Source organism: Lissotriton vulgaris, chromosome 12, assembly GCF_964263255.1.
Source record: "Lissotriton vulgaris chromosome 12, aLisVul1.2, whole genome shotgun sequence".
Classification (NCBI taxonomy): Eukaryota; Metazoa; Chordata; class Amphibia; order Caudata; family Salamandridae; genus Lissotriton; species Lissotriton vulgaris.
The window spans coordinates 367134216-367152552 of NC_141700.1; the positions used below are offsets into that span (position 1 = coordinate 367134216).

At 42.8% G+C, this 18337-nt stretch overlaps 1 protein-coding gene across 1 annotated transcript in view; it reads left to right on the forward strand.

Annotated features, from left to right (window-relative positions):
- WDR88 (WD repeat domain 88) overlaps nucleotides 1-18337 on the forward strand; it is a 305494-nt gene that overhangs the window by 112594 nt on the left and 174563 nt on the right. The window contains exon 3 of the mRNA XM_086946455.1: nucleotides 8847-8935. Coding sequence (XP_086802581.1) covers nucleotides 8847-8935 — 89 coding nt within the window. The remainder of the gene's footprint in view (nucleotides 1-8846; nucleotides 8936-18337) is intronic.

Genomic DNA, 18337 nt, shown 5'->3' on the forward strand with positions numbered 1-18337 from the left:
CCTGGCAACGTCATCCCACGCTGTGTAATGGCTGATCAGCGTTGGTATATAATGCTGAGGGATTGTCTGAGAGGGCAGTCTTGGTTCGTTGTGGTGCATTGATGTTGTGAAAAGATCTGCTTATGCAGTGATTCACATCAACACTTTAGCGAATACCATCAAAGGAGAGGAAGCAGAAGAACCACAGGGTGAAGATGGACTTTTCCTCAAGCTCCTCACTGTCTGGTGGTCAGCAAGGGATAATCCTGAGGCTACTGCAGCTGTAGATGCCCCAGAGCTCCTCTCTCTTTCTCTCTCTCTCTCTTTTTCCCCTTCCCCCCACCCCCATCTTAATGGAAATTCTGAGTAACTTAGTCTAGGCCAATGCTATGGTTGAGGCCAGAGCCATTATGATAGAGGGGTCCTTAGGAAACGTAATAAGGCGCATGGCCGATAGAGAAAGGGGGATGAAAGTCTGGGTCACAAACAGGCCTCCCATGAATCTGTAGCACATAGACCTGAATCTGAGGTGATACAGCAAAAGGCAGTTACAGATTATGCGGAAAGGACAAGAGTCCTTAGTCAATGATATAGCATGATTACATTGATGGAAGAGCCAAATATAGTGCCAGTGCTCTAATCTGCTTCAGTGACCCTCCATATGTGTGACATGGGGTGCTTATTGTCTGTATTATATTGTCTAGTCATGAAAATTACTCTTTTGAGCTGTGCTCTAAACTGCTTTTATGTCTTACTGATTTTTGCCCCACTGCCCTATCTCCCCCATCCAAGGACCTGACTTGAATCAGGATTCGAAACTCTAGGTATACAAGAATGAAAATTGGGTTTCAGCATTATTAAAACAATACTGAAACAATGGCAGCTGGAACACTCTTTGCGTTGTATGGGTCATCATGTATGTACAAAGTCAAATACATACATGAACTCAAAACTTATGCTGTCGTCATATCCATGTATGTAACGGTTGTATGACGGAACGCACATTGCCTTTCCTATGCATGCCTTCACAACACAGGCACTACAACAAACTCGTCGTTACCACGTATTCTTTCAGCACACAAATTGTTAGAACGACTTGCCTTATGGAAGCACTGAACTTTGGAATAAACAAGTGTATGTAGGGCAATTTTTATCTTGTACTCCCAGGTTAAATCATGTTACGGTGGGCTGAACTCTAATTTATGTATACTTTTTCCCTGTCATGGTTTTCATGATGTGTGTTCTAATTTTATATGATCTGCCACATCACACGATGGTGTGTATTTTACATTGTTGTCTTCCGTAAGGGGGACACAGATTATGAATTTTGTGGTGAGCAGGCTTTTATGGCGATTATTACCTGTCTCATGGTTTTGTTGTTTATTTATTTATTTTATATGGTTGTTTTATGTTGTTAAAACAGTGGGACTTTAACTGTCTATGGATTGTATATCTATGCATTATAATGTTTTGCAGAATGTCCCGCTTTTGTTTTTTGTTTTTTCTTGTACTTTTATGGCTTTAATTAGCCTAATAAAGTTAACTTTGACTGACTTTTTGACTAGTATAATTTACTGTTCCAACTCCAGTCTGTGAAAATGTAGGGAAGGTGTTGGACTTAATTCCCTAAAGCAAGTCAATGTAACGTAGCAAAGGGTGTTTCCCATATTGAACCCAAGACCTGTGCTCTTCAAAGAAGCATCAGACAACACTATTGCCCGTGGTATAGGTAACAAGGGGTAAAAAACAGCAAGAATGCTGGAACTGCTTTCTAGAGCCTTGAGCAGGTAGGCAGGATCCCTTGGGAAAAGGGAGGCCGAATAACATTTAACACTCTGAAGTTGGCTCACTGAGTTGCATATGGGCATTTACTACCTTATCTAAAGACTAGTTCCAAAACACATGGCCCTGTGGGAGCAGTGCAGTCTCACTAAAACACATCTTGACTTTCCGCAGATGTGAAATTATGTACTGCTGTTTCAAAGAAATAACGATAAGTAAACCATGCTCCGCTCCTAATGGCCTTTACATGTATTCAAGGGACAACATTTCAGTCGCCTTGCCTTTATAATGTATGCCTATATTGTTCTAATTTGAAAAACAGATAGCTGGCAGCTAAAATTATCTAAATTAGAGCAATTTGTTAAAGTAGTTAATGTATTATAATCTCATTTAAGAATTTTTTATCGATGGGAATAATTCAGTTTTCTAAATGGAATATAAAACAATGTGCTCACATGAGATTAACAATTTGCCAGAGATTAGAAAAGAATAATGAACCAATTACTTAACAGTAATTTTCATTACCCCTAGGAAAGTCCTCCTTGTCTTAGTCCTATCTTATGAGGCCGCCTTGCCTCCAGACAGAGACGGCACAGCTAAGCTTTTTACTATTTCTTTATGAAACAGTGCAACATGCATAAAGATGTCTCCCATCCAGACACTCTTCATGTTATATCCAATCTAATAGGATTGTGGTCCAGGATGTGAAAGAGGGTGGCATCTAACTATAATGAGGAGGACTATCTTGAGGGTAATAAAAGATTACCAGTCATTAATTGCTTCATTTATCCCCGCTTCTGTCTTCTCGGCATGGTCCCAACTTGTGTGGATGTACCCAAGCAAATAAGAATGTAACAGACACAATTATATGTTGCTTATCATGAATATATTTACAACACTTACTTCACAGCTGTTTTAGTACATATACATCAGAATTGTCCAATTGTCCTGAAAACAAATCCAACTTATAATGGGAAAGAAAAGTATTGGGATTTGTCCATGTGGTTGCCCTCCATATTTCTTGGAGTAATATACATCCTGCCTCAGCTCAGGAAGCGGCTCCTGCTCTAGTAGAGCTTGCAATAATATTGGATGGAATGTCCAGACCCATAGAGGTATAAGCTTGAAAAATTGCCTGTCTGACCCACCAACTAATTGTCTTAGATGAGGCTTTTTCCCTTTGCATCCCCCCCCATGAGAGATGAAAATACTGATAAAATCAAAAGGACTCTCCTTACATCAAGGGGTGATGGGACAGTGGCACTCATACTACTAGATTTGAGTGCCGCCTTTGACACCATATCACATGTGACCCTGGTCCAAACTCTTAAATCGAAGGGAGTTGGTGGCACTGCTCTGAAATGGCTGGAGAGTTTTTTATCGAATCGTACCTTCCAGCTTTTCTCTAAGAATGATAAATCCAGCTCTCTCCTTTCCCCTCGTGGAGTGCTCCAAGGCTCTATTTTAAGACCACTGCTTTTTAATGTTTACATTAGCCCCTTAGCAACTATAGCAGAAGAAGCGGGCCTTACAATATTTTCCTATGCAGACAACACCCAGCTTCTCTTCTCTTTATCTACAGATGACAAGTCTAAGGTGTCCCCTCTTCAAACAGGACTTCAGAAGATTGCTGAATGGATGCACTCCAACAAATTGAACTTAAACGGCGGCAAAACAGAGCTTCTCATCTTTGGTGAACAGAAGGACCTAGGGGGGTCACAGCATTGGCCGACCCAAATGGGTACTACTCCTCAACTGTCGCAGTCTGTACGCAACTTGGGCATCATTGTTGATGACCAATTGTCCATGCGATAACAAGCAGTTAAGACCACCTCGATATGCTTCGCCATCCTAAAATGGCTGAGAAAAATTCTATGGCTGCTACCAGAAGGGGCACAAAAGACAGTAGTCCAAGCCTTGATTGTGTCAAGGTTGGACTATGGGAACATCTTATGCTTAGGGGCCAATAAAGATGTTACTCGTCGGCTGCAAGTGGTTCAAAACGCTGCAGCCAGACTTTTATTCCATCTTCCTAGATTAACCCACATTACAAGCTACCTCCGCGATTTACACTGGCTAAAGATTGGCAACTGCTCTAAATTCAAAGCACTTTGTTATATGCACAGAATCAACACTGGTAAGGCTCCCAGTTATCTCTGTGAGGTGGTTAAACAATACATCCCCACTCGCCATCTTCGCTCGTCGAAGCAGGCTAAATTTGTGATCCCAAGATTCAAACGAGCCCGGATGGGTGGTCGTTCCTTTGCTCAGTTAGCACCTGCACTGTGGAATTCGTTGCCACTCTCGCTTCGTCATGAACAGAATTATGTTACATTTCGCAAAGGCATTAAGACATGTATATTTTAATCAATAATTTCCCAGACTTTTCCTTTTCTTAGCTGAGGTCTAGGGCGCCGAGAAACCTCCGGGTAGCTGTTGCGCCATACAAATTTAATAATAATAATAATAATAATAATAATAATCCGAGGACTGAAACACTGGAAGTAATTGAGACTGCACTTAAGGTTTAAATGTCGGATCCTGTCTCATAACAACCTGTCTGGAAAGATTTCAAAATGGGATTAGAAATTAATAAAGAAGTTAGCTCCCATATTCTTCTAGCAGAGGTTATTGCGACCAAGAAAGCAACGTTGAAGGAAACCCAGGAAATTATGATGTTATCCATAGACTCATAAGGATTTTTTTGCAAGTCTTCCAAAACCACCAATAGATCCCAGGAAGGAATCAGCAATAAAAGGCAAAACCACAGATACATTCTCCCATGATACCCTACAAGCCCTGATAGTTGCCCCAATGGAAGGAAAGTCTTGAGGGAGCTAAGCCTTTAGAAAATCCGTCAAATATTTTGAAGGGACCCCCCCAGTCACTGGATCACTGTGGAAATAGTATCACCAGGAACATATTTTTTCCTGTGTTTGTAATATACTTGGAGAGTAGATTATTTTTTAGCGCTTGAATTTCACAAGTTAATGCTTTGGAACATCTCAACTGTTGGAACTCAACCGTCTCAACTTCCAGGGTGTCAGTCTCAACTAACGTATTTGCCTGGATGTAAGAAGTGGACACTGAAGGTGAATTGGTTTGAATGGAAGAGTAAGGTGTAACTAAATTGATTGAAGATGGCATATTTTGGCTGAGTCTGACTGCTTGAAGATTTACTACACCCGGAATGTACATGGCCTGAATCCATAACAAGTTGCACGCTGCCCATGAGAGAATTTTGTTGACCAACCTGGCCAGGGAATGAGATATTGTTCCCCCCTACCAGTTTATATACGATTTGGCAACCTGATTTGCCAACTCTGGTTTCAGGGGCATAGCTAACAGTGGTGCTGACTGTGCTTTGGTCCTGGGCCCAGGGTTGGTAGGGCGCCAAGGTACAACCGAACCTTAAGCTCTGAGAACTCACCTATTTACATAAGCACTAGAAGGAAGGGCGCAGGGGATGCTGCAGTTTCCCAAAATAACCATGATGGAGTTCTGATGGTGAATGAGCATTAAAAATGACTTTACATTTTGAGTTTATCTTATCACATTTCCCGTGCGTTCAAAGACAGAGGTCAAATGTCAGCCTCGTCTTCTGAACAATTGCTGCTTATTCTTTTAACATGAAGACTGGTGTTTACCTTTCTTTATCTTACTGCAAAGTGTGAGGATTTTGTAATGTGAACTATGTGAAAACAAATCCGGTGTGAAAGATAATGCTGTAGGATTTCGTTTTCTTCAAATACACCATAACATTTAAATTCCTGTAAATAAACTGCACAGATATTTCAAAATAAATAAATAGTTAAGAAAGCACAAATTAACGTATTTGCTAATTTGGAAGCGGGATGGAAGCAAAGATGTTAATAGCATGAAAACAAATCAAGACACTTTCCTTGGTAATGCATAAATGACAAATATATGCTGAATCCCAATTTCGACACATTGTCATTTGAGCGCTATATACTTGTATCAGTAAAACTGTGTCTTTGCCTATTTAGTGGTCATTTTAATGGAAAATGTGCTTCTTGTAAAAGGACAGTGTGCTGCATATTACGCCCATACCACTTTCCGGCAGAATGGGCGTGGCTCATTTGCAATGCTTGTTCAGTGTGATGCTTCGATTTTTCATAAATCCCTATTAGTACAGTGATGTAACATTGATGGCAGCGCTCCAGTCCGAAAATTGTTCCAACACTCATCCTCCTGGACCTGTCAACCACCTTTGACACGGTCTGCCACCGCACACTATGAACACGCCTCTACGACGCCTGAATCCAAGAGAGAGCCCTAGACTGGACATCCTCCTTCCTCTCCGGCAGAGCACAGAGCGTTCGCCTCCCACCCTTCCGCTCCGAAGCCACAGAGATCATCTGCGGCATACCCCAAGGCTCATCCCTCAGCCCAACGCTGTTCAACGTCTACGTGGCACCTCTCGCCCACATCGCACAACGGCACAACCTCAACATCATCTCCTATGCCGAAGACACCCAGCTGATCCTCTCCCTCACCAATAACCCCCACACCTCCAAAACCAACCTCCATGAAGGAATGAAGGCTGTCACCGACTGGATGAGGAGCAGCCGACTGAAGCTGAACTCGGACAAGATGGAAGTCCTCATACTTGGATCCACCCCCTCGGCCAAGGACCACTCCTGGTGGCCGACTGCACTAGGAACACCCCCAACACCCACCCACCAAACACGCACGCAAACTAGGGGTCATCCTCGACTCTACCCTCTCCATGACTAAGCAGGTCAACGCAGTCTCCTCCTCCAGCACCCTCTGCATGCTCCGCAGGATCTTCAAGTGAATCCCCACCGAAACAAGAAGGACGGTCACCCAGGCCCTCGTCAGCAGTAGACTGGACTCCGGGAATACCCTCTACACAGGAGCCTTGGCCAAACTCCTGAGACGGCTCCAACGCATCCAGAACGCCTCCGCGCGTCTGATCCTCAACATCCCTCGCCGCAGCCACATCATACCCCACCCCACCTGAGAGACCTGCACTGGTTCCCTGTCAACAAGAGAATAACCTTTAAACTCCTCACCCACGCACACAAGGCACTCCACAACACCGGACCAGCATACCTCAACAACCGACTTAGCCTCAACACCCCCACCGCCAGCTCAGCTCAGCAGACCATGCCCTCGCCACCGTCCCCCACATCCGAAGAGTGACCGCTGGCGGCAGATCATTCTCCCACCCAGACATGGAACACCCTCCCCATCCGCCTACGGCAGACCTTCTGACCTTCAGAAAACTTCTCAATACCTGGCTCTTCGAACAGTAGCAGCCCCCCATCCCCCAGTGCCTTGAGACCCTCACGGGTATGTAATGCGCTTTACAAATGCTTAATTGATTTATTGATTGATTGTGTATGAGAATTGTTGTGAGTTTTGATATGATAGGTGCAGACTGAGATGTCACCCTAGTGACCCAGGTGCTTTGCTTGCTCGAGGGCCCATGACAACCTACCTACAGAACTGATTTTAAACAGTACTTACCGAAGTACATGGTGCAGCGGAGCACTTTATGCCAGTTCCACTTCTGGCACTTATCCAGATTACGTGCTCATAATATATAGGCGTGCTGCACTCGTACACGTCCACTACTGTTTTTATAATCTTGAATACATTAGCTACATTAGGATTTCTCCATTCGTAAATCTGATCTATGGGTGGATTGATCAATTACATTAATGCATCACGCTCTACATTGTGGGCCTCTTGACTCTTTTACTTGGAATCATCTTTTGAAAATGTGTCCATGAATTCAATTGCATTGTGATGTAATACTGAGTATTTCTGGATGGGTGGGCGAAGTGAAATGATTCGGATTACTCTGTCATAGTGCAGATAGTCGATAAAGACAATGTGACTTTTTACAGCTGGGAACACTTCATTAAAACATTTCAACTAATTGTCTCTCAAAGTAAATATCTGGATAGTATATGATGCATTGTTACATTGTTTCTACAAGTGAATAGTGTTTGGCGTTCAGTACCACATTAGATCTCAACTGCAGTTATGTCCCATTGGCAATGTCCTCTCCGTCTATCTATAGACTTGCTTCTGTATAACTTGGGCTGCTATTTAGGAAAAACATGCGACATTGTCTACTAGGCAATAGTTGCGGTTTCTGGGTCAAAGTGGGCACGACTGCATCAAGGCTCAAACGTGTTTGTAACCTGGAGGCAACATGAATTTTAACTTCTGGCTCAATTCTGCAGTTTTAAACGTACCTTAGGTTAGGCTTGTGAACAACATACATGTGAAGTGTCCACCCTCACTCTAGTCTTTCCCTGTTCTAAAAGACATTATTTTTATTGGTTTTATGGTAAATTTTTATTGCAGGTCCACTGGGGAAAGGGCGGTGGGGTGTTGAGTTGTAATGTAGCCCATGTCTCGCCTGAATTACCATGACATTTTGAGAAAGTATCAATTAATAAAACTTGGATGCTGTTTAACTCGAAAAAAAAACATTTTATCTAATTTTAAATGTATGTTTTTCACACATGCAAGCTCTTTGATGCTTACTTTCAGACATGAGGTGCCACTTTCACATGTCACGTTTTCTCTGTGTAACAAATCATTTTATGCGCCCATTTTCAAAGCCCTGTGCTATCTTTTTAAGATTAAACAGGGCTCGGCTCCAAAATATCTACAGAGTCTCGTTCAACCTTACAAGCCTAGCCGCACATTAAGATCCTCGGCCAACTGTGACTTTGTTGTTCCAAGATTTAAACTGGTGAAGATGGGGGGTAGATCCTTCTCCCATATAGGCCCCAAATCTTGGAACGCGCTACCTATTGCCTTGAAATCAGAGACCGACTAATTCTGTTTTCGGAAAAAATGTAAAGCTTTACTTTTTCAATAGATCTATTTGCCGCTTTAGCTGTCCATGGTATTGCTGTTGTGTCTTCATTTTTCTGCTTTAGTCTATCCCTTGCGCCGGGAAACCGACTGCGGGTAGCTGCTGCGCATTATAAGTTCAAATAAATAAATAAATAAAATAAATAAATTTTCCTTGTCCAGCCCTCTTTAATACAGCTTTTTTTTCACTGTTTGTTTTTAAGGATGTTGCGAAAGGGACTCCTGTGCACGTCTTTGGGGAAGAGCACACAGCGCCAATTTCCGAGTGCAGTGTGACTGCAGACAACAAAAGGTGACCTTTTCATTGTCTTTTATTTGACAATGAAAAGAAATAGGAGAAAAGGGGAGTATAATCCTGCTTTTATTTGGCTGAAATGTGTTCTGCCTCATCAGCTGATAAACGTCTTCACGTCTGTGCCATGGACTGGTGTGACCCCCGATAGCCAGTGTGGTGTAACACTTATTGTGCTCTTTGTATCGGGCCAATAAAATGATTCACAACCTACAACAAATGTTAGTTTTTTTTAGCACTAACACTTGACAATGACGCCTTTTGTGAAAGTTTCAAATAAAAAGAGCAGTTTTATCTCCGTGGTGATGCCTTTGTCCTCGTCCCTGCCTCCTTCTCTTCCCTGCAAAGCTTCAGTTTTGACTTTCATTTGGGTTTACCAAGCATTGGCAAAGCCAATAGGTCTGACTTGTTTTTGGAGCCCTCTTAGAAAAGTAAAAAAAAGCTTGCTGCAGTGAAAAAAACAATGTGTGATAACTCAGTGTTCTTTTGAAATTTAAAATAGATCTTCATGGATAGTAATACACTCTGCAGGAGGTGGAATGATACACCAAATAGGCAACAGCACAAGGTGGGAGAAAAACGATCCTCTGTGTGGAGCCAGAGACATATTCTATGTATACTTTAAAGGATTGATAACAATAGTGCTTGAGGACAGCATTAATGTCAATCCAGACATAAAATGCCTCTCCGCTGCGAACCACTAGACCCTCAGCTCTGTTTGGACCTGACGAGCCAGAAAGTGAAAGTTTAAAAGCCAAACAGGTTCAAACCAGTGGAGCATTAACCATCCAGTAGACTGAACACACCACACACCGCAAACCCCTTCTGAAAAGGTTTCACCGAAACAAAGCACATATTTTCTGGCTCACTAGACAAACTCAGTAAAAGAAGTAGCCCAATCCTCACCCATATCATTACATCGTGGAGGATAACATACCCGGCAGCATATTGTGGCACATTACATAGTCTTGTGTGGAGACCACCCATCTGAGTCACTCTTGTTTTAAACGTATTTAATGTACTTGAACCCTTTTTAAGTTATTCTATCTTAACTTATGTATATCGTTGACCTTTAACAAAGTTCTGTTCCAAGATGTAGTGCCCCTGATGGAGTGCCCCTAGATGTGATTGACCTGATGTGCTCTTCGGGGAGGGTACAAACCTGTGATTTATATTCTGAAAGACATATAGATATGATGAGCAAAGCAAATGTCTATATACCATGACTTGTACACTAAATGAAATGCTTATGACTTTGCAATATATATATCAGTCAGTAACAATGCATGCAAGCACGATAAAATTAAATATCAACATATACTTAAACCACTAAATAATACTATATTCATAGTAAATAAGTAAGTAAATGCCTTGTAAAGCGCACAGCTACCTCCAACGGAGGTGTCCCGGCGCTGTCCGTATACCGCTTAGGAACCCTTCCTGGTTTTTCCCTGTGGAATGTCCACTCCTGGGCACCCCCAAGGTGAAGCCAGGCATCCCAGCGCTGTTGGGGCCGTTGTGGAGATTAAGCAAGCTATTGCCCAGAGTTGCAGAGTGGGACCCATGATTAGAATAGGCACCGAGGCGAGAATTATCAGGTCCGAGGAAATTGAACCCAAGACCCGCTAAGGTAGGTATTGAACCCTGGTCCCGTACCAGACCTCTACATCAGGGTCTGCCGCTTTAACCATTTGAGCCACACTTCTCCATACTGTATTCCATCTTAGTGTTTGTGTTAACGTGACAAGAAATCTCATCTGTAAGTCTTTTTATGGCATTTTTAATTGCATCTGTCACATCAAAGGGTGAGTTCATGAGCACTGCATTTGATGTATGAGCTATGGTGTGTACGTCTGTGTGCGCATTATGGATTGCAGAGTTAATCCTAACTCACCCATTTCAGTGTGTTTTGGAGTTTAATCCATAATCATAACTGAACTTTTATTTTAATTGTATTTTTTTAGTACATTTCTGAGGATTGTTTTCTCACATGTTAAGGTGTTATAACCTAAGCTAATCATGTTACCTTGTTTTTACACTGAACAAAAAAATGCAAATATATATATATATATATATTGATTCCATCTGGCCCAAGTTAGAGGCTCCCGGGTGCTCTGAGGCGGTGCACGCGAGGCGCGGCAGGACCCGCCGCGAATCAATAAATTCGGCTTTTCTGCTTGCAGAGAAGTTTGTTCCTCGTGCACTCCCGTGTGTCCTTCAAATTAAACCACACTGGTTTTTAGTCGATTGTAAGTTTTATTTCCAGCAACCAGCAACACCTTACGCGTTTCGGTCTCTACGGAGACCTTGCTCACAGGTTAACTGAGTCGACATGTTTTTGCATTTAAATAAAGTGAAAATATTTTTGGACCTGAAGTTACATCACTTCCTGTTTCTCACACAGGCTTTGTGGGACATGTAGTTTTTAGTGATAATTTCTAAATGACAGTGTGTCCATACCAATTGTTATCACGCAATTCTATACATTTATACGAATTAATTCAATGATTTTAACCAATTTGAAACAATTTTAAACAAAAGTTAAGCCCTCCAGTGGGCAAACATGTCGACTCAGTTAACCTGTGAGCAAGGTCTCCGTAGAGACCGAAACGCGTAAGGTGTTGCTGGTTGCTGGAAATAAAACTTACAATCGACTAAAAACCAGTGTGGTTTAATTTGAAGGACAGACGGGAGTGCGCGAGGAACAAACTTCTCTGCAAGGAGAAAAGCCGAATTTATATATATATATATATATATATATATAAAACGTACTGGTGGTCGCTAGTAGGTAGTTATAGTTAGGTATGCTTTTCCATAGTCAGAGTGTTTTTTGGTTTGCTAATAACTTTGGCCCTGTTTCACAAAACCTTCCCAAAAGAACGTTCATCCACCTGAGCTCCTTCCTGGAAATTTTTGGGGTAATCCGTCCAGATGGGGCTGAAACAAAAGTTGATCCCAAAGCATAAAATCTCCATGCATTTTCTATAAACTTCTCTAAGACAGGTTTAGGAAAAACTGCTGAACACAATTACCAGTCAGCAGATTGTGCTTTTTGGGATTTGGTGTAAATCCGTTCAGTAGTTTTTGAGATATTAAGGGTCATAAATAATTGTTTATTTTGGTAGTAGAGCTCATGAGAGAACTGCAAACCTCCCGGAAGAGTGAAAAATCAAAAATGGAGCCCTATCATTAGTCAAGAGGCCCATTTTTCCCATGAGCCTTCATGCTCTTGCTGATGCAAGAGACTCTTGCGAGTCTCGCGAGCACTCTGATTGGCTGGCTGTTGGAATCTTAGAAATGAAATAGCCACTATTACTGTTTACTGTGAACAATTGGAGGTGTTGTGGAAATGAAATGAAAAAATCTATATAAGGGGGTAGGAGAAAGGCATGTTGTCCCCCTAGATGTAGAGAGGAGGTGTCTAAGGGATAACTACTGTGAAGAAACGAAATGTATATTGTTTTTAACTAATTTTTATGATCTTGTGGGACGGTTGCGAGATTGTGAACAGTAAAAAGGAGAACATTATTTCTCAAAACCCTCTTTTAGTAGGAATGCATATAGTGGTGCTTGTTTTTGAGAGGAAGTGTGTAAGAGATAATTAGAAGGTTACATTTAAAACATTTTTTTACGATCTCGCAAGACTCTCACAGGATCTTGAAAAGTAGGGAAGATTAGGTGATGTTTGAATACACTCTACTATGCATACTTGTTACTGTATGAAGGAGTCTTACTGGAGATGGTGTTTATCAGATTCTACTATTTATGCTTACTGGTTTGAGAAGAGTTGTAAGTAGAGTTACAGCCCTTCCAAACAGACTGCTACACCCACCCACTATCATCTGAGCTAGAGGTCTGAATCGAGAGCCCTGTCCTTCCCACACCCTACTATGCACACCTATCATTACAGAGAGGGGTCTCAACAGAGAGGCCAGTCCTTCCACACACCCTAATATGCACACCCGTAATCTGAGAGAGAGGTCTGAAAGGAGAGGTCAGTCCTTGCCCACACCCTACAATGCACATCTGTCATCTGAGAGAGAGGTCTGAAAGGAGACCTCAGTCTCTCTCCACTCCCTACTACGCACATCCATGTATGTATGTATGTATGTATGTATGTATGTATGTATTGTACACTTATATAGCGCGAGCTGTCACCCAAAGAGTATCCTGGCGCTTGGATTGCAGAGAGAGGGCTCATTAGAGAGGCCAGTTCCTCCACACACCCTACTATGCACACCGATCATTACATAGAGAAATCTCAGCAAAGAGGCCAGTCCCTCCACACACCCTATTATACACACCCATCATCTGAGAGAGAGGTCTGAAAGGAGAGGCCAGTTCCTCCATACATGCTACTACACACACCTTTCATCTGAGAGAGAACTCTAAAAGGAGAGGACAGTCCCTCCCCACACACTACTAGACACACCAGTCATCTGAGAGAGAGGTCTGAAAGGAGAGCCAAGTCCCTCTGCACACACCCTACTACGTACAACTATCATTACTGAACAAGTTCCCAGCAGAGAGGCCAGTCCATCCACACACCCTACTATGCACACCCGTCATCTGAGATAAAGGTCTGAATAGAGAGGCCAGTCTCTCCCCACACACTACTATGCTCATCCATTATTACAGAGAGAGGTCTCAGCAGAGGCAAGTCCCTCTATACACCCATCTATGCATACCCGTCATTTGCAGAGTAATGGTCCCTCAAAAAAGATTGCTGGTGACATGTTGTCACGTATTGCGGGAAGTAAGAAACCGTGTCCTGTAAGTTACTTTCCGTTTGGCATTTATTAGCCAATTAAACAGAAAATTTGTAACCAAAATGCCCCTCTTCTTTTCTTCTCTTCCTGGAGATCAGCTCCTTTGGGCATTTTTCTCCATCCAGGTTATTGAGGGAAAAACAAAGAAAGAATGGCATAGGTTAGCGACAGGTTCAGATTTCTGACCTAGAAGGGAAGGGAGTGTAGGATTGAGACCTTAAATAAAAAGGCAGACAGATTGGAGAGAACGGATAGTGCCTTCACCCGTGAAAATAGAAGGGACAGAGTATGCCCAAAACCCTGTGCACGTCTCGTACGGGTTTAGTCACACACGTGTTCCCCCTGGAAGGACTGTGTCCGTCTCTCTACCCGCCTCCCACGTCACAAGAATCGAGCACGCTTCTGTGAGAGCCACGTTCCTCCAGGAACGTGGCTTGGTGCTCTGTGAAATTGTTGGCCTCCTGGTGTCTTTGTGTCTGTCCCTGTTCTGATCTCCGTGTTCTGCAGATGGTGCTCCGGGTTTTATCCGGCATGTGTTTCCGCTTGCTTTCTTGCAGCTGGGACTGGCCGTGTTTCTCTTTGGCAGTCTTCCGTTTTCTCTTCCAGCGTTGACTCCACTCTCTCCTCGATCTCGCACGCCTCTCTTTCATCCTGTTCCGGCTTTGAATGACCTCTCGGAGTGTGGCTCATGCCTACGTCAGCTTCCAGTGTGTCTAGGAACAGTGAGGAATTAAAGGGGCTATAATCCTTATAAACAGGGTCATCTTCCGATGTATAGTATTCTTCATTACTCACGTAGGGGGGTTGGAAACAAAGAAGAGGTTTGGGCAAATAAGGTAAGGACCTCTCTTCGCTTACATCATCTGGGCTACCATGGTGTGATGTGTCACACATGTCTTGATACCAGAGTTACAATAACTGAGCAAATAAACAATTTCTATTGAATATTTATCTTTTTAATAATTGCACACATTTTACAAAAAAACATTCTTTTACTAAAATAATGTCAGAACCCAACATATACATTTAAAGTAATTCTACCATACATACACTCACAAAAATAATTATTTTACTATAAAAAGTACCCGAGAAATTCACTGTAAAAACTAAAGGTTAAAGTAACGTTATAGTTATGTGTAGTAAAAATATCGGTTTTCGTTTAAAACAAACCTTAGAAAGTCACTGAAAAAACAGAGGTTAAAGTAATGTTATAGTTAGGTGAATTTGTCAGTCTGAACAATAACGTTTTGAACTAAAAAATAAAAAACTGAAATTCACTAGTTATAGTTAGCAGTAGTGTATACTACTCATATTATATATATATTTATAGACAATTTGAACTTAAAAACTTTATTGAACGCTTCGTGAAATTATGTTGAATACCATTAACTTGTTTCCCTTGGAGAGATGTATCCAGTTCCAATTTACTTCTATATGAGATCACTGTAAATATGAGCACTTGAAGGCTAGGGCAAATGTAGATGATACAGAAAAATCACTGTTGGCTACATGCATCATCGGGACATTTTGCGATTCCTTATTTGCGAAAAATAGGGAATCGCAAATAAGGAATCGCAAAATGGGATGCATCAATTTATTCGCATAATTTTTGTGATTCAGTGAAAATCGCAATTTGTACCGAATCGCAAGGATTATGCGAATTCTAAATTGCGATTTCGCTATTCCCATTGACATTTTGCGAATTTCTATTAGCGATTTGCAAAATGTTAATGCATTCCATGGGTGCAGGGGGGGGCCCAAATGACCCCCCCTTCACCCCTGAAATGCATTTTTAAGTGCATGTTACACACACACACATGTCCTAAGGACATGTGTGTCTGTAACATTACAGTGTTTAAAATGCAATTTTGAGCATTTTAAAACTTTTTCGCAAATTACCACGAGGTTCACCCTCATGGTAATTTGCAGCCCCTAATTGCAAATTCGCAATTTAAAAAGCAATCATGCATTGCTTTTAAGGAATCGCAAATTTGCGATTCCTTAAAAGCAATAGCATTTTTGGAATTCTCTAAAAATAGCGATTTTCCCAAAAATGTTTGATGCACACAAAAAAGATATTTAGGAATCGCAAACGGCCGATTTTACCGATTCGCACCGTTTGCGACTCCTAAATACCTAGATGCATGTGGGCATGTGAGTTTATATTTTAGTTACCCAATGATCGTTTTACCCGAACCGTTGGTTTGTTCAACACAGGTCATTTTCAGCACTTAGCCGATCATCATGTGATATATTATTGCAATTTGTTTAAAACCAAGCCTAATATGAATAGTATACACTAGTATAACAAGATCATCTTGCTTATCACTCAGATAAACTTGATAAAATGCGCTTTGAACCCCCTGACATAATGAACATATGGAGAACAACAGGTCTGTTAGGGTAAACAAATTGATATGCAATTAATTGATATTTGACCAATGTAATAATAATAATAATTCTGAGTTTTTAAAGCGCCTGGTTACACCTGCCGGTGTGTCCCCGCGCTATCAAGGACTGAGCAGCAGCTAAGAAAGGTGGTGCAAGACATGCGCCGGTACATTAGGACTTTGGGAACAGGAGAATTTTCAGCTCTTTCCGGAACAACACCTCAGAGGGCTCCACACGAAGCTTCTGTGGGAGGGAGTTCCATCTTCGTGCGGTTAAGTAGCGAAAAGAGCGTCCTCCCATTCTTGCCATGCTAATTCTAGGGACCAAGAACAGGCTTGCGCCCATGGAACGCAGGAGCTGGGTAGGCTTGTAAGGAAGAAGCAAATTGCACAAAAAACCGGGCCCCTTTCCATGGGCAATCTTGTGACTGATACAAAGTGCTTTGGATTCTATGCGTTCCCTGACAGGGAGCCAATGCAGAGTCTCCAAGGCTCTTTTTGAGGAGGCTCTCCTGGGAAGCTGTAGCACCAATCACGCGGCTGCGTTCTGGATACGCTGTAGTCTTAAGGTACAGCTTGCGTTAGCTCCCAGGTAGAGGACATTCCCATAGTCCAGCCTGGATGTAACCAAGGCATGGACCAGGGCCCCTCTGGCAGACACTGGGAGAAGGTCAATTGTCTTTCTTAGACTGCGGAGGATTCCAAAGCATGTCCCTGCGACACGCAGAGTATGGTAATCATAAGACATTCTGGAATCCAGCCACATGCCCAGGTTCTTAACTTGATCCTTGGGGACAGGTAATGGGCCCAAAGCCTGAGGCCACCAAGCAGAGGTCCACACCGAGGGGGACTTGCCGACAATGGGCACCTCGGTTTTGTCCCCGTTCAACCTGAGACAGTTTTTTGCCATCCATCCTGCCAGATCTTGAAGGCAGGATGCAAATCTACTGGCTGCATGCTCAGTTGGCTGTGACAAAGCCACAACCAGCTGAGTATCATCGGCATAGGTTACTACCTCTATCCCATACTGCTCAGTGATAGTAGCCACCGGCGCAACGTACAAATTAAACAGGGTAGGGCTGAGGCTGGAACCCTGGGGGACACCCTGCTTAAGGTCCAGGTCCTCTGACCTATATGCATCCTGTTCCACATAGAAGCTGCGGTCATGGAGGAAAGATTCCAACCATGACCAGGCTCTCCCAGTCACTCCACTTTTCCTCAGACACTGTAGCAGAGTATGATGAGCTACAGTGTCGAACGCGGCACTGAGATCAAGAAGAATCAGCGCTGCTGTCTGACCCTCATCTACATATTTCCTCAATGCCTCTGTGGAAAAGAGAAGGGCAGATTCAGTGGAGTGATAGGCACGGAAGCCAGCCTGGGAGGAATGGTAGAGCCTGTGCGCCTCGATGTGAGCCGTCAATTGTTGATTTGCCAGTTTTTCGGCTATTTTAGAGAAGTAGGGGAGGAGGGAGATCGGACGTCGATTGTTTAGTTGAGTTATAGTGATTTGTGGCTTTTTCTTAAGTGGAAGTACAACAGCCTGCTTCCATGTTTCGGCACCATGCCAGATTTGAATGACAGACTTAGAGATGCTTAACATAAGGTGCTAGTACCTCCATACTGCCACTCAGAATTTTGGCAGTGGCGGGATCCCTGGGGGAGCCATATTTGACCCCACTCGCTACTGCTATTAGTGTAGCCTCATCCGGGACCGGGAATATGCTGTTGCAGTCTTCCTCCAAGATGGCACCTTCCATAGGCGGGTCACCGCTGAGGCCAGTCCTGGCCTCTTTAGAAAAGGTGGGATAAATATCTTGTACTTTCTTGTGGAAAAAAGCAGCAATTTGGTTGCATAGTTGTACAGAAGAGTCAGCTTGTTCGCTTCTAGAAGCCAGCGTTGATATCTCCTTATAAACTACAAGGAGTTCTTTGGTCGAGCACTCAGCCTTATCAATACGATCAGTGAAGTAAATTGAGCGGGTTTTCCTAATCAAGGCGTGGTAGCGCCTAAGGCTGTCTTTGTACGCCTTACCTGCCTCTGGAAGATAGCCCTTTCTCCAGGCTCTTTCCATACGTTTACATGCTGTTTTAGCTTCTTTCAGCTCAGCATTAAACCAGGCAGCTGATTTAGTTTGGCGCAATAGACCATTCATCGACCAGGGGGCAGTCAGATCTATGGCCATCTCAATGGGTTTATCAAGTGCCGCGCAAGCTACCTCAATAGTAGCACCTAGCCCATC